Genomic DNA, 13,381 nt, shown 5'->3' on the forward strand with positions numbered 1-13,381 from the left:
CCATTCTGGTTGTTTTTCATATCACCTCCTGCACCTGTGCCCTGTTGTCCAGACCCCTGGCCTCCACTCCAACCCAAGTTCCTGAATCCTTGCTGTAATCAATTAATCTTCCTCTACCAAGCCTTCCCTCTGTAATCCATTTTACCCACCATTACCAGACTAATCTCCTTAAATTAATGAGAATTTCATACCCTCTCATACGTTTTCTGTGATGCATCTTCAAGTTGCATAAAGGATCAAATCCAAATTCCTTAACTTAACATGCAAACCTTTGGCAGCCTGGCCCCAGTGACTTTCCTCTTCAAGCCTACTTTGCAATACTCTCCAAAATGCCCTCCAAACTTTAGCAAGCATTCCACCTCGGGGTCTTTGATCTTCTCATCCTCTTGCCTGGTATGCCATCTTCTCTCCCACTAGCCTTCCAAAGCAGTTTGCATTTTGCCATTCCTAGATGTCACAGTCTGGTCCATAGGGTCTCTCCCCTTTGTTAGGTACTTAACACACACTGTCCTTTAGCATTAATTTCCTTTTTATATGCACTTCATGTCCTGGAAATCAACCATAAATTCCACAGGGCATGGACAGCTCTTACACCAGTGTTAGTTCTACCTCATGGAACTGAGATTTCCTAAGGCAACGTCTTCTGGTGAACACCTGGCCACCCAACTGAATTCCTTTGCTGAGTCCTCCGTGGTCTCTTTTTTGCCATTATTATTCTATTTTCCTCAAAGACAGCTGTAATAAACAATCACAAATTTCAGTGAGGCTCAACTGTGTTATTCTCTTCTATTAGTCTGTGCAATTCAGATTGTGGGGAGAGTGTCCCGCTGCTCACAGTCATGTTGGAGCTCACAGTCCTTCCACTCGCTGCTGAGACGCACCAGTCCTAACCCAGGGCTTCTGACTGGCTGAGCCGAGAAGAGCAAGCACCCACCGTCACGTGACAAGCCCGCCGGAAGTGGCGGGAGCTATTTCCGCCTGGTTTTCCTGGGCAGCATTAGGTCACGTGATTCGGCTTATGGCGGAGGTTGTGGTGGGCGTGTGGAGGGAGAGGACCCAATTGGAATTTGGTAAGCCCTAACATTCTCTGACACACTCAGCCATTCTTTAAAAAGTGATGCTCTTCTGAGAGCCAAACAAATACAGGATCATTTTACTGCTTAAAAGATAGAGATGGCTGGGTCATGGCCGCTTGAGGGGGTGGAGGGCTGAGATGGATGTGCTTTTGACCCAGCCACGTCTATCCTTAGAACAATAACAAAGAAAGTTTAGAACGCAAAGCATGGTTAGTGTAGGTAATGATTGAGAGCAGAAGCTTGCCTACCTGGCCTTCCCTTGACTGACTCAGACCAGTGTCTATAAAACATACAGATGGATGCACAGAGTATACTGACCACTTCTGGCTGTCAGCTACTTTCAGGCGCCACTTCTCCAGGAAAGTTGTTTGCTTACCAAGCATTAGTTGGAATTTTCAGAAACCTTTTTTGAATAGTTATGCGTGCTATTTTAATTATTTAAAATAAGTGAATATTACCTGTAGTGATGAATACAGTGGAAATATGAGTGAAAAATATCTTTACAATAAAAATTAATTTGACTACTTTGAAAAATTAATAAAAGTGAGTTGGTTAAAGCATGGCCATCAAATTAGATGTTAATGAGACAGTTGTTGGGAAAGGGATGGGAGAAACTATAAAAATCTAGAGGAATCTACATTTTATTGCTTCACGGGTCTTTAAGTTCTCACTGTGTTTTAAATAAGCTCAAATTAGAGATCATATTGGATGCATTGCATGTGTGACTTTTGCAGAGAAAACCACCAAGTATGTAAGTCATTGAATATATACTCAGGAAAGAGCTCTAATTCAAAAGATTGGCAAATAAGTGGACATGTACATGTTAAAAGTTAAAGTGGTTATGTGTGTATTTTTTTGTGTGTGGTTCCCCACTTTAACAACTTTTATGGCCCACCAACCAACTAGTGATCTGTCTATATCAGGTAAGATCAGATAATAAGGGAATATGCTAAACTAATCCTGTAAAAGGTTGGTTAATTTAGCACTCTAATTTCTGCAAACACTTTTTCTGGCTAAACGACATTTATCTATAACTTGCAGTACCTCTAAAGTGAGGCCTGTGACTACTTACAGGCTCATTCCATTTTTGCTGCAACCTCTTCCTAGTCTAGAAAAGGCACACTGCTTCCCACAAAGTTGCCGAGGCCCAAGAGCAGCCTGCCTGGGGTTGTTTGGTAGACATTCAGAGAGCGTTCCCCTCTGACTCCCTCTCACGTAATAATAGCTTAGGAATTTGGCTTTCTGGGGATCAGGAGGAATAGGGAAGAAAGAGATTAATCTTCAGAAGTGTGTGAGCCCTTCACCCACTATTTGGGTGAAAGTGGAAGCTGCATTAAAAACAGATATTTATCTGGGCTGGAGAGGGGTAGAAATGAACATCTCTTCTATGTTGCCTTAGGAAAAGGTCAGACCTCTGGTCTGTTGGAAATGATAAAACACAGTGCTGCTGCACACTCACATAATCAACTAAGAGAAGGAATCTAAACTTGTCAGTAGCTTGACTGACAGGGACTGGAGCCAGCCATTTCAGGGTATGCCCAACATACCACAGTGGCTTCCTTTTCTTTGCTTAAACACTGTGCTTGTATGTGAGTGTGTGTGAAGTGATAAATCATATAGGGAATGCACAGCCCCTCAACAAGACAGTATTTTACAGAATAAAATTTCATCCTCCATCATAAAGTATTAGAAGTTAACATTTCCCATACTCTCCATTCCTTTACCTTTCTCATGGCCCTTACCAAATTGGATTCTGTATTAGAGTCATTTATGTGGTCATGGATTTTCGTTGCTAGAACCAAGCTCCATGAGGTGAGGATCCATCTCTGAGCCCCCACTGAGTGTATAGCACACTGTCTAAGCATATGGTAGATGCGCAGTTCATGTCTGTGGAATAAATGAATGAGGGAATCAGGTTGAGGTAAGGAGGTAACATAGATGAAAGAAACCACACGTTAATTAGCTTTCAAATTGTTGCCATCACACATTGCACTGCAAAAAATAAATTCAGTCTTTTAATGAAAACACCGTTTTGCCTGTAATTCATGTAGGCCTCAGGGCCTGGGACAAAGCCCTAGGTGCTTAGTCGGTGTCCCTAGCCCCAGTGTCAGAATGTGGTGCTGAAAAACAGTTGAGCAGTTGCTGAGAGATGGAAGAAAAGTTCATGCGCAATTAACCTGTCTTTTATATCTGATACTATTGCATTTGTTAGGTAAAAAGATAGTCTGCTTAATTTCAGTGGGGGATTTTTGTATATGAGAGATTAAAAAAGAGCACTTTTTTCTCTCCCACTTATATGAACAATGTAGGCTTATTAAAGATAATTGCGACCATATGGAATAACATAAAAAGGAAGCCGGACTTCATAATTTCATTGCCCAAGTTGCCACTGTTTACATCTTAATGTCAGTTGCTTCAGCTGTTTTTCTTTGCATTGTTTGGTTTCATAATTGGGTTCACATAATTGGGTTCACAAATATAAGTGACCGTTTTTTCTCTCTTCACCTAATTCTATATTTTGAGCATTTCCTATGCTATTATATATTTCTTGAAAACATAATTTTAATGGCTCCCTCATATTCATAACTTAGAAGTACTATAATTTATTTAACAATTCTTCTACATTTGGACATTATGCATAGATACTTAAATTCAAAAATATATATTTTAAAATGATATATATTTACATTATTGCTTTACAGAGGCAGCTAGTCCTTTAAACCTTCTTATAAAAGTAGCAATCCTTTGTTCTCCTCCCCTTACTCATTTTTGGATCCTTTGAGGCAGTCACTTTCTTCTCTTCTGGCTAATTCTTTTGGAATTCACCTCTGTGTCTTTCAGTAATACTCTTTTATTGTTACTTCTTGAATCTTCATGTTTGGCACTAACTGTTGACTCCCTCTTTGGAAGATAAGGATTTAAGTCTCATTTATCACCCCCCCACCCCCCCCACCCCTACACACCCACACTTTCCATCCCTGCATCCTCCCCACTTCAGCAGTCTGTAATTTTGATGAGATCAGCATTCAGTGTTTACATTATTATGCATGTAAATTCTATTCACTACTTAGGCCCATGATATTCTATGATTACTTTTCTTTTCTTGCATATGTGCTTGCTTCCCTGAAGTTAAAAATTGTCCAGGATTCAAGGAGCCAAAGGAGGACAGCCAGCAGGACTGGAATCGCTGTGGGCTTGGCTGGCAGGACTTGAACCAGTAGATTAATGACAAAGTGTGGAAACTACAACACCTCCTGCTGCCCTGCACCTTTTACGCTTAAAAGTGTAAAAGAATGTGGCTGCTGCTTTACTTTCACCTTCCACGTCTCCTGGGAATATGTCTTTGGCCAGTTCTACAGGGATGGGAATTCTGTAAAGCAGAGTTTGAGCTTAGCAATGTACTTACTGTGAAATTCTTCAGCTTAACCTCAAAATTAATCTGAAATGTTTTTTTTTTTTTGCATTTCATATTTATTTCTACAGTTGATACTTGAATTGATTTTTGTATATTTTGTGAGATAGGGGTCAAGTTTCATTTTTTTATTCTGCATGAATAACCAGGGGCCTCTCTATATCATTTATTGAGAAGATTGCTTTCCGCAGTACTCTGCAGTACCATTTTTTAAAAATGTTTTATTGTGATAACAGATATACAACCTAGAATTTTCCATTTAACCACATTCAAGTATACAATTCAGTGGTAATTTTATTCATAATATTGTGCTGTCATCACCAGTGCCATTACCCCTACTTTTTTTTAGTTGTAAAATGTAATATATATATATATATATATATACACACAAAAATACAAAGGAAAGAAAGAAAAAAAGCAAAAATTTTCAAAGCACACTTCAGCAAGCAGCTACAGAACAGTTCCCAGACTTTGTCATAGGCTACCATGTCCTCAACTCACATTTTTCCTTCTAGCTGCTCTAAAACACTGGAGGTTTTATCAGATTCATAATAATGGAATCATACAGTATCTGTCCTTTTGTGTCTGCCTTATTTCACTCAGCATTATATCCTCAAGATTTATCCATGTTGTCATATGTTTTGGGACATCGTTTTGTCTAGCTGCATAATACTCCATCATATGTTTATACCATATTTTGTTGATCTACTTGTCTGTTGATGGGCATCTGGATTGCTTCCATCTCTTGGCAATTGTGAATAGTGTTGCTATGAACATTGGTGTGCAAATATCTGTTTGTGTCACTGCCCTTAACTCTTCTGGGTATATACCAAGTATTGGTATTGCCAGGTCATTAGGGCAACTCAATATTTAGTTTCCTGAGGAATCGCCAAACTGATTTCCACAGTGGCTGAACCATTTTACATCCCCAACAACAGTGAATAAGTGTTCCAATTTCTCTGCATCCTCTCTGACATTTGTAGTTTCCTGTTTGTCTAATAGCAGCCATTCTCATTGATGTGAAGTGATATCTCATTGTCATCTTAATTTGCATTTCTCTTATAGCCAATGAAGATGAGCAGCTCTTCATGTGCTTTTCAGGTATCTATATTTGCTCTTGAAAAAAGGGCCTATTCATTTCCTCTGCTCATTTTATAATTGGGTTGTTTGTTCTTTTGTTGGTTAGCTGTATGGTTTCTTTATGTACATAGGATATTAAGCCTTTATCCAATATATGGTTTCCAAATATTTTCTTCCATTGAGTTGGCTCCCTTTTCACCTTTTTAACAAAGTCCTTTGAGGAACAGAAGCTCTTGCTCTTAAGAAGTACCCATTTGTCTATTTTTTCTTTCACAGCTTGTGCTTTAGATATAAAGTTTAAGAAGCTACCTCATATTACTAGATCTTGAAGATTACCCCTACTTTTTGATCACCTCAAACAGAAACTCTTCATCCATTAAGCTGTTAACTCTCTCTTCCTGCCCCTCTCCCAGTAACCCATACATTACTCTCTGTTTTTATGAAGTTTGCCTCTTTTAGATATTTCATATAAGTGACATCATACAAGACATGTCTGTTTGTGGCCGGCTTACTTCATTCCACATGATGTCTGCAACTTCACCCATGTTGTTTGTGCCTCAGAACTTTGTTCCTTTTTCCAGGCTTAGTAATATGCCATTGAGTGTATACACCACATTTTCTTTATCCATTCATCGGTTGATGGACACTTGGGTTGCTTCCACCTTTTGGCTAGTGTGAATAATGGTGTTGTGAGCATTGGTGTACAAATATCTATATTGAGTTTTTAATTTCCAAAAATTCTTTCTCCAATCATTCCTTAAAAACATTGTGTGTGTGTGTGTGTGTGTTTGTATTATTCTGTTTCCTTAGCTACATTACTTTTTCTTCTCTTTCTGAGGGTATTGATGCTAGACTCTTTTAAAGTTACTTTTTTTTCCCAATTCATGTTTTTTGTCCTCTGTATTTCATATTTGAGGCTTGACTCAGTTATTTGGTGACCTTTGATTAACTGCTGATGTTTAAGAATGGAAGGATTAAAAATCTGTTAGGGCTCTTTGACTTCTGTGACTGTGACAGGATTCCGTTCGTCCCAGGCTTTTAATACCTTCATCCCTATAGAGCTTCGAATATTTCTAAGATCTTCCACCCAAATAGTCTTTTAAGCCTTCCTTGGCCATTCTCACAGTCCAGGTGTTTGATTTTTTTTTTTTCCTCCTTCTTCTCCTCGACAACATGTGTAGATCTAGCTTCTCCCCAAAGCCTGCCTTGCTCCAAAACAGATGATTCTAGAGAATCTTCACCAATACCTGAGATTTATGAGGCTGAAGAAAATTATGTGTCCTTGCAAATGTCATCTGCTGAGGTGCACCAGTCAGAGACAGCCTCTCCTCTTCCTTCCTCTGTGGGTCTGTTTATTCAGGATAGCCCTGACTCTTCCACCAGTCCCAAACTTAAACTCCCTGCTTTTGTGTAGGAGAGCACAGGGACGAAGGAAGATGAAGGCTCGGTCAAGAAGCAGAAAATTAGAACCAGGTTCTCTCAGACCCAGCTGTGTATTCTCAGTGATAGATTTCAAAGACAGAATACCTCAGCCGCCAGCAGATGCAAGAACTTTCCGGCATTCTGAACCTCAGCTACAAACAGGTTAAGACCTGGTTTCAGAACCAGAGAATGAAATGTGGAAGGTGGCAGAAAAACACCAACTCGTCAAAGAATGGCAGCACTGTGACAGAAGGGCTCAGCGCCCAGAGAATACCTGGGACTCTACTCTTCCTATCCCCAAGGGTGCTTGGCGGACACTTCTAGAAGGCTGGAAACCTTCTAATGTGGAGCCACCAGACCTGGAACAGCCCAACTCGGAGCAGCCATTCCTGGAGCAGCCAGACATGGTATGCGCGAGCCTGGAGTAATAACCCAGCCTGGAACAAGCAGGCCTGGAACAGTCAGTTTCAGAACAGTGGAGAGGAACCTCAGCAGCCCCAGATCCAACGCTAGTAAAATTGTCCCACCCAGTGATTTGGAGGCCACCTTGGGAAGTGCCGGGGAAAGGCACAACGCAATACGGCAAACTGTTAAATATTTTGGTACCCCACGCAGCCTGGATTTATCCCCAGATTACTCCATGAATGCCCAACCTGAAGGTATGTGAAGATAAGGGTGAAGATGGAGATATGATCCAGTCTCAATCTGGGCACAGGCTGCATTATATCCTTCCTTCCAGAATTGTCTTGAGAGCTGTGTATCTGACTTTACCTTGTCGTTATTGGGTGATTGGGGGATGCGTGTAGGTGTGTTATGAGTCTAATCAGAGGTTTCAAAAACTCAGTAACAGTCCAGATTACCTTGGCTGTTCTGGACAACATCAAAGATGAGATGTCTGACTATAGATAACTAGAATATAATAGTTTGGATATCTTTAGGATATAGCCTCTAGAATAGGAAGTAAAAGTATAAAGATGTATGCTACAGTACCCATTTTATGGGATTTGAGTGGCTTCACTGAATTGCTCAGATGAAAAGGGTTAAGCTTTCATGACCCTGCTTCATTGTTTCCCTCCATCCCTTCTTTGCTTTACTTCCTTTAATTTATTTATTACTTTATTTGTAGATAGATGTTTTGGTTTTGCATCATGGAAATGTGGTAGTTTGACTAGTTGGTTTTACATTTTACAGGTAAACAAAATATATCTTTTACGTTTGGAAAAAAAATCTGGTAGGAAAGTGTAACAATTGCCAAGTGCATGCTTTACTTTATGGTGATACAGTAGAGTCATTTCTTCACCAGTGTTCTTAGGATTTTCCGTGTGGGCTGGCCAGTTTTACACAAGAAGGGTCACTCAGTCTGCTGCGGGGATGGTACAAGCTTGACTGCTAAGATTCTAAGGGTTGATCGGAGAGAAAAGGCCAGAGGTCTCTGCACCCAATATTTAAACACTCCTGCAGTCCCCTTCTTTCTTTACAGTACCCTTTCCCTCCGCTGAGCCTGGCATCCCTCAGTCCAGAGAGTGTCGAGAATAGACCTGAGTGTTTTGCCACTCCACCCTCGAGAGGGGTGATTCAGGTGCTGGGAATGAGGGAGAGAACCAGGGGATTTAACTGCTTCTTCAGCTGTGTCTCAAACACAGCACACAATTAAAAAAACAAAAACAAAAAACAATGTAGCATGCATAAAAAAAATCACATGAAAAACTCCATTTTTAACCCCCTATCACCCCCATTTCACAATTACCTGGAGTTGCCATTTTCTAAATCATTTGGAAGTTCTGCAGTACAGATCAGGCTGCTTCTTAGCTTTTTCCACCATTAAGTTAGGATTCAGCTTTTGGGGGTCTGCTAAGTGACTTAACCACGTGTCCACCTGCTTTATAGTTTTATGGTTTCCACATGTTGTTACTCTTGTCTAATCTTCTATTCGCTTTGTCCTCTTGGGTTTATACCTTTTGGAAAATCCCTTTTCTGTCCATTTTGGCAAGGTCTGTGAGAGGGCAAAGGTGTCTATTAAGTGCCATGCACTTTTTGTTGGAATTATTATTTGGGTCTTCATTCACAGGAAATTCACCAACATAATTTGTGTGTGGCACTGACTTAGCTTTAAAAGGCATCTCTGTTAACCCAATATTAAGAGATGTGTTCTTTGATTGCTTTTCTGCCCATTAATATACATGAGGCAGTCATCTCCTCTTTTCCAAATGCTTTTAAAAACTTGATTCAGAAGAGATGGGAGAAAAAACTCTCTATTAACTGCCAGGGCATTTTAGAGAAAGCCTTAATTGGGAGAAACTCCATGCTTACAATAGGTGTAAAAAAGGGTTAATTTTTAGTCTTTTAGGCTTGGATTTGGCTGTATCTGCTTACAGTTTTTAGGCCCAGTGTGCATAATTCTGTCCAAGGGGGTCCATCCTTGACAACATTTTCTCAGTTTACTGACATATTCACATAATTTCTCTACCTCTAATGCCATTCATGTTTAGCTCCTCATTTTGGCAAACAACTCTGTAAAGACAGCTGTTTCCTTCTCTATTTGCAATCATCAAGGGGACTAACCTCTGCAGAGATGTCTTCTAGTCATCAAATTAATAGTTTAAAAAATGAGATCAAGTTCATAGCAGATTTTACAAAATACATTGATATCTGAAGCATAGGAAGCACTTTAATTCCAGATAAATGTTTCACTTTAAATGCACACCTGGCCACCATGGAAAGTTATGGGACATAACAGGCCACTTGCATTACAGATGATTTAATAATGTATAAACACATCATTAGAGAAAGAGAAGGGTGTGTGCTATGTAGCGATCTAGTTGTAAGCAATCCTAAAAGACATATACAGAAGTCTTTATAAACATGTTTTTTTTTTGTTAAAAAGTACAGGGTAATCTCTTTGCAATCATTCTTAGTGACGTATGCCTGCTCCCATTTCCTGCTTGTTACCAGTTGAAGTTCAAAAGTCAGTTGCAGTTATTTACTCCCCCTCTTGAACAACATGGAAATATTCCAGTTCTGAGCCTACCATGTAATGCCACAAGCATTACATGAAATGTGATGTGCATGTTTAATGGACAGTCAAGCCTTTCAGCCCTGTAGGACATTTATATTTTTTAAGAAGCCGTCCGAATCAACCAGATTCTTGCCTATCCAACAATAAAGATCTCCTGTGTTATGAAAATATAGTCTTTCTTTTCAAAGTGTCTGCCCAAGTTGCCATCACTTGAGAAAAATGTAGATTGAGAGATAACAAGAGTTTTGAGTGGAAGTAAGGTGAGAAACTCATGTTATATTGAAGACCACGAATACCCCAATTTGAAAAATCTGATCTTAGTATGTTTTGGGCATAAGCTCCCAGAGCAGGGAAGGAGGAGTGTAACTGAGAAGATATATTGCATATTTGCACTTGCACTCTTAACCTTTTGCCATCGTTCATGAAAACATGTTTTGGATAGCCAACTGGTCCAGGGAGGATGAGAGACATGTACAGAAGAGCTGAACTCAGCCTGCTGCTTAGAACCAAGTTCATCTGATCAGTTGACCACAAACCAGTGGATTCCCAGACAACCTGGACATTTGTGACTGGGAATAAATCATTATTTCAAACCAATGGGTTATTTTTTTTAAAAAACATTTTTTTAAATTGTGAAATTTAAATCTTCTCAGTTATACTCCTCCTTCCCTCTTTTTCCTTTTTTGTGAAAAATAACATATACAAAAAAGCAATTAATTTCATAAAACATTGCAACAATTAGTAATAGAACAGATTTCAGAGTTTGGTATGGGTTACAATTCCATAATTTTAGGTTTTTTACTTCGGGATGCTCTAAGGTACTAGAGACTAAAAGAAATATCAGTATAATGGTTCAGCAGTTACACTCATTTGTTAAACCCTGCCTTCTCTGAATAACTCCACCATCTCCTTTGATCTTTCTCCCACTCTTTAGAGGTATTTGGGCTATGGCCATTTGAACTTTTTCATATTGGAAGGGGCTGTTGATAATATGGGATGGGGGATGGAATTAGTTCATGTTCTGGAAAGGCTGGCACCTCTGCATTTCAGGACTTATCTGGTCCAGGGACCTATCTGGAGGTTGTAGGTTTCTGGAAAGTTACAGAAAGTTACAGCACCTTTGTAGAATCTTATATAATGCCCTACGTATTATATAGTAGTTTTGGTTGGGATTTGGCAAATTATGATAGGTAGCAATGTGTAACTGAAGCTTGGATAAGAGTGACCTTTATATCAATGTTAAATTTCTTGAACTTGATAATTGCACTTAAAGTGATTATGTAAGTGAGTATCCTTGTTCCTGAGAAATGTACCTGGAAGAATTACATGTTCAAGGAGTGTGATGTATGCAACTGACTTTCAAATGTTCAGAAAATAGATACATTGATAAATAGATGACAGAATGATATGGCAAAAGTTGGAAAATGTTAAAATTTGTAGGTCTCAGTATCTGGGCAGATGGGGGTGTGTTGGAGTTCTCTGTATGGGGCTTGTATTATTTTTGTGACTATCCTATAAGTTTCTAATTAAAAAAGTTAAGATAAATTGATCACCATAAGAAAGGTACTTGGTTTCCACAACATATGCCTGTCTTGAACGTGTTTTCTCATTCTTTCTCTTACCAAAACAGAAAGGGTCTTCCTGTTGATTCACACCCAGTGGAAACCCTGATCTCTCTGGCTGTCAGAGACTACAACAAACAATCAGAATTCAGCCCCTGTAAGTGTTATGTCTCTTCATTCAAACCCAGTGTGTGTCACTATTTTTCTAAGGCTTTGGAGACAGCAGGGTCATTTAACCCTCTGGTATAATCCCAAGGCGCCATGGAACCATGGTTTGGCATCTTGGCAGGACTTGTCCCTTCCATCAGCTTTTGAGATAGTTGAGAGAGAGCAGGCAGTGGAAGCAGCCAGAGACCTTGGAAATCCTAGGCAAGTGACAGTTGGGTCCTTGTTAGGCTATTGACTAACCTTGGACTCATGGACTTCCTGCCTCTCTCCTCAGCAATTCTTGGGCAGATTTAAAGAATGTCTTGTTTCATATGAAGGGAGACCACTGAAATGTTAACATTCCCAGATTGTTTTGAGTATTTTTTGTTTTGAGCTGCTTCTTTTTCCATCCCTTTTTTCGTGGTAGTTTTATTTGTTATTAGATAGGAATGGCTTGTCAAATCATGGATATTAGGATATTATCATGCATCTGTGGTGGACGTATTAACCCTTGGAATGCATGATGCATTCAGCCCAGCTGTGTGGTGAGGCAAACAAACCCACACCCACATTAATAACTTTGTCAGAGCAGAGACACATTTAGGCTAGGAGGAGGTCAAGACACCAATTTAAATTCATCCTTTATTAGTACTAAGCTTGGAAATTCACATTAGGGTATTTTGTCTCATTGTTTCCCTTAAAATATTCACACTGGAATTTTTATGAAAGTGATAGGAACACTTCAAAATAAGGGCTGTGGAGATGGGGGGAGTTCTAGTTCAAATGATACGGAGATACATCTCTGACTCCCACCATCTCACAGACACCTCATGAGTTCAGTGAAGGCAGTGATGCTTGTTGCTTAGAAAATAGCTTTTGCATTATTAGCCATTTTCTTAGAATCAGACCATTTCCTCAGAATTAGAATCAACACAAGAACAGAATTATGGATGAGGCCATCTCACATCAGTAATGACTTAAAGTGAAATGTTGCCATATATAAGCACAGGGTGGGGATTTCTATTATGGAGATAGTAAGGAATGAGCTTCTCTCAAAAGGAAGAAAATAACTTGCTTTAGCAAACAGATCAGGACTTGAGATCCTCAAATCAGGAGCAAAACTATCTGCAAAAGCACTTACCTCCTCATAATAGCAGCCTGGACTGCTATTCTTACCTCCTAATTGCCCTCCCCACATAAACTGTGACCCATCCCCCCAATCCCTATCCCATCCTGCAATCAGAGAGATCTTTTTCCAATCAAGTGGCATTGTGTCATCCTTCTACTCCCCAGTCAACCTCCTGATTAAATTCCTTCAGAGGCCACCTATTGGCCCTGGAACCAGATTTTTCCCTCTGCCTTTCAAGTTCAACATGATTTGTACCTCCCCTCTGCTCACCCTCCCTGTGTACTGTTCTCCCACCCTAGCCTTACCCTTAGTTATGCTCCCACCTACCGCAGGGTCCTGTTATGCTCTCTTCCCTCTGTCTGCATTATACTTCTCCACCCCCTTTCAATGGTTAATTGTAACTTTTCCTTAGGCAGCGGCTCAGTTCTGATGTTACGTCCTTAGAGAAGCTGTTCCAGAACATCCAGACAGATTCTCATGTTGTGACATGCACAACATCACTTATAGATGCAGTTACACATTTGTTTGTTTGATTGA

The 13,381-nt window shown here is 39.8% G+C and overlaps 1 protein-coding gene, 1 long non-coding RNA gene and 1 pseudogene across 2 annotated transcripts in view; 2 read left to right on the forward strand and 1 right to left on the reverse strand.

The window, feature by feature from the left end:
• Positions 1-841, reverse strand: part of LOC143661235 (AP-3 complex subunit mu-1-like) — a 55,074-nt gene extending 54,233 nt beyond the window's left edge. Inside the window, exon 1 of the mRNA XM_077134745.1 lies at positions 836-841. Coding sequence (XP_076990860.1) covers positions 836-841 — 6 coding nt within the window. The remainder of the gene's footprint in view (positions 1-835) is intronic.
• Positions 842-1,018: 177 nt separating this feature from the next.
• LOC143661236 (homeobox protein NANOG-like) lies at positions 1,019-7,657 on the forward strand (annotated as a pseudogene).
• A 3,978-nt stretch (positions 7,658-11,635) lies between these two features.
• The window catches only part of LOC143661758 (uncharacterized), an 85,152-nt gene continuing 83,406 nt past the window's right edge, over positions 11,636-13,381 (forward strand). The window contains exon 1 of the long non-coding RNA XR_013164807.1: positions 11,636-11,725. This is a non-coding gene — a long non-coding RNA (uncharacterized LOC143661758). The remainder of the gene's footprint in view (positions 11,726-13,381) is intronic.

Source organism: Tamandua tetradactyla, chromosome 17 (genome assembly GCF_023851605.1).
Source record: "Tamandua tetradactyla isolate mTamTet1 chromosome 17, mTamTet1.pri, whole genome shotgun sequence".
NCBI classification, from domain to species: Eukaryota; Metazoa; Chordata; class Mammalia; order Pilosa; family Myrmecophagidae; genus Tamandua; species Tamandua tetradactyla.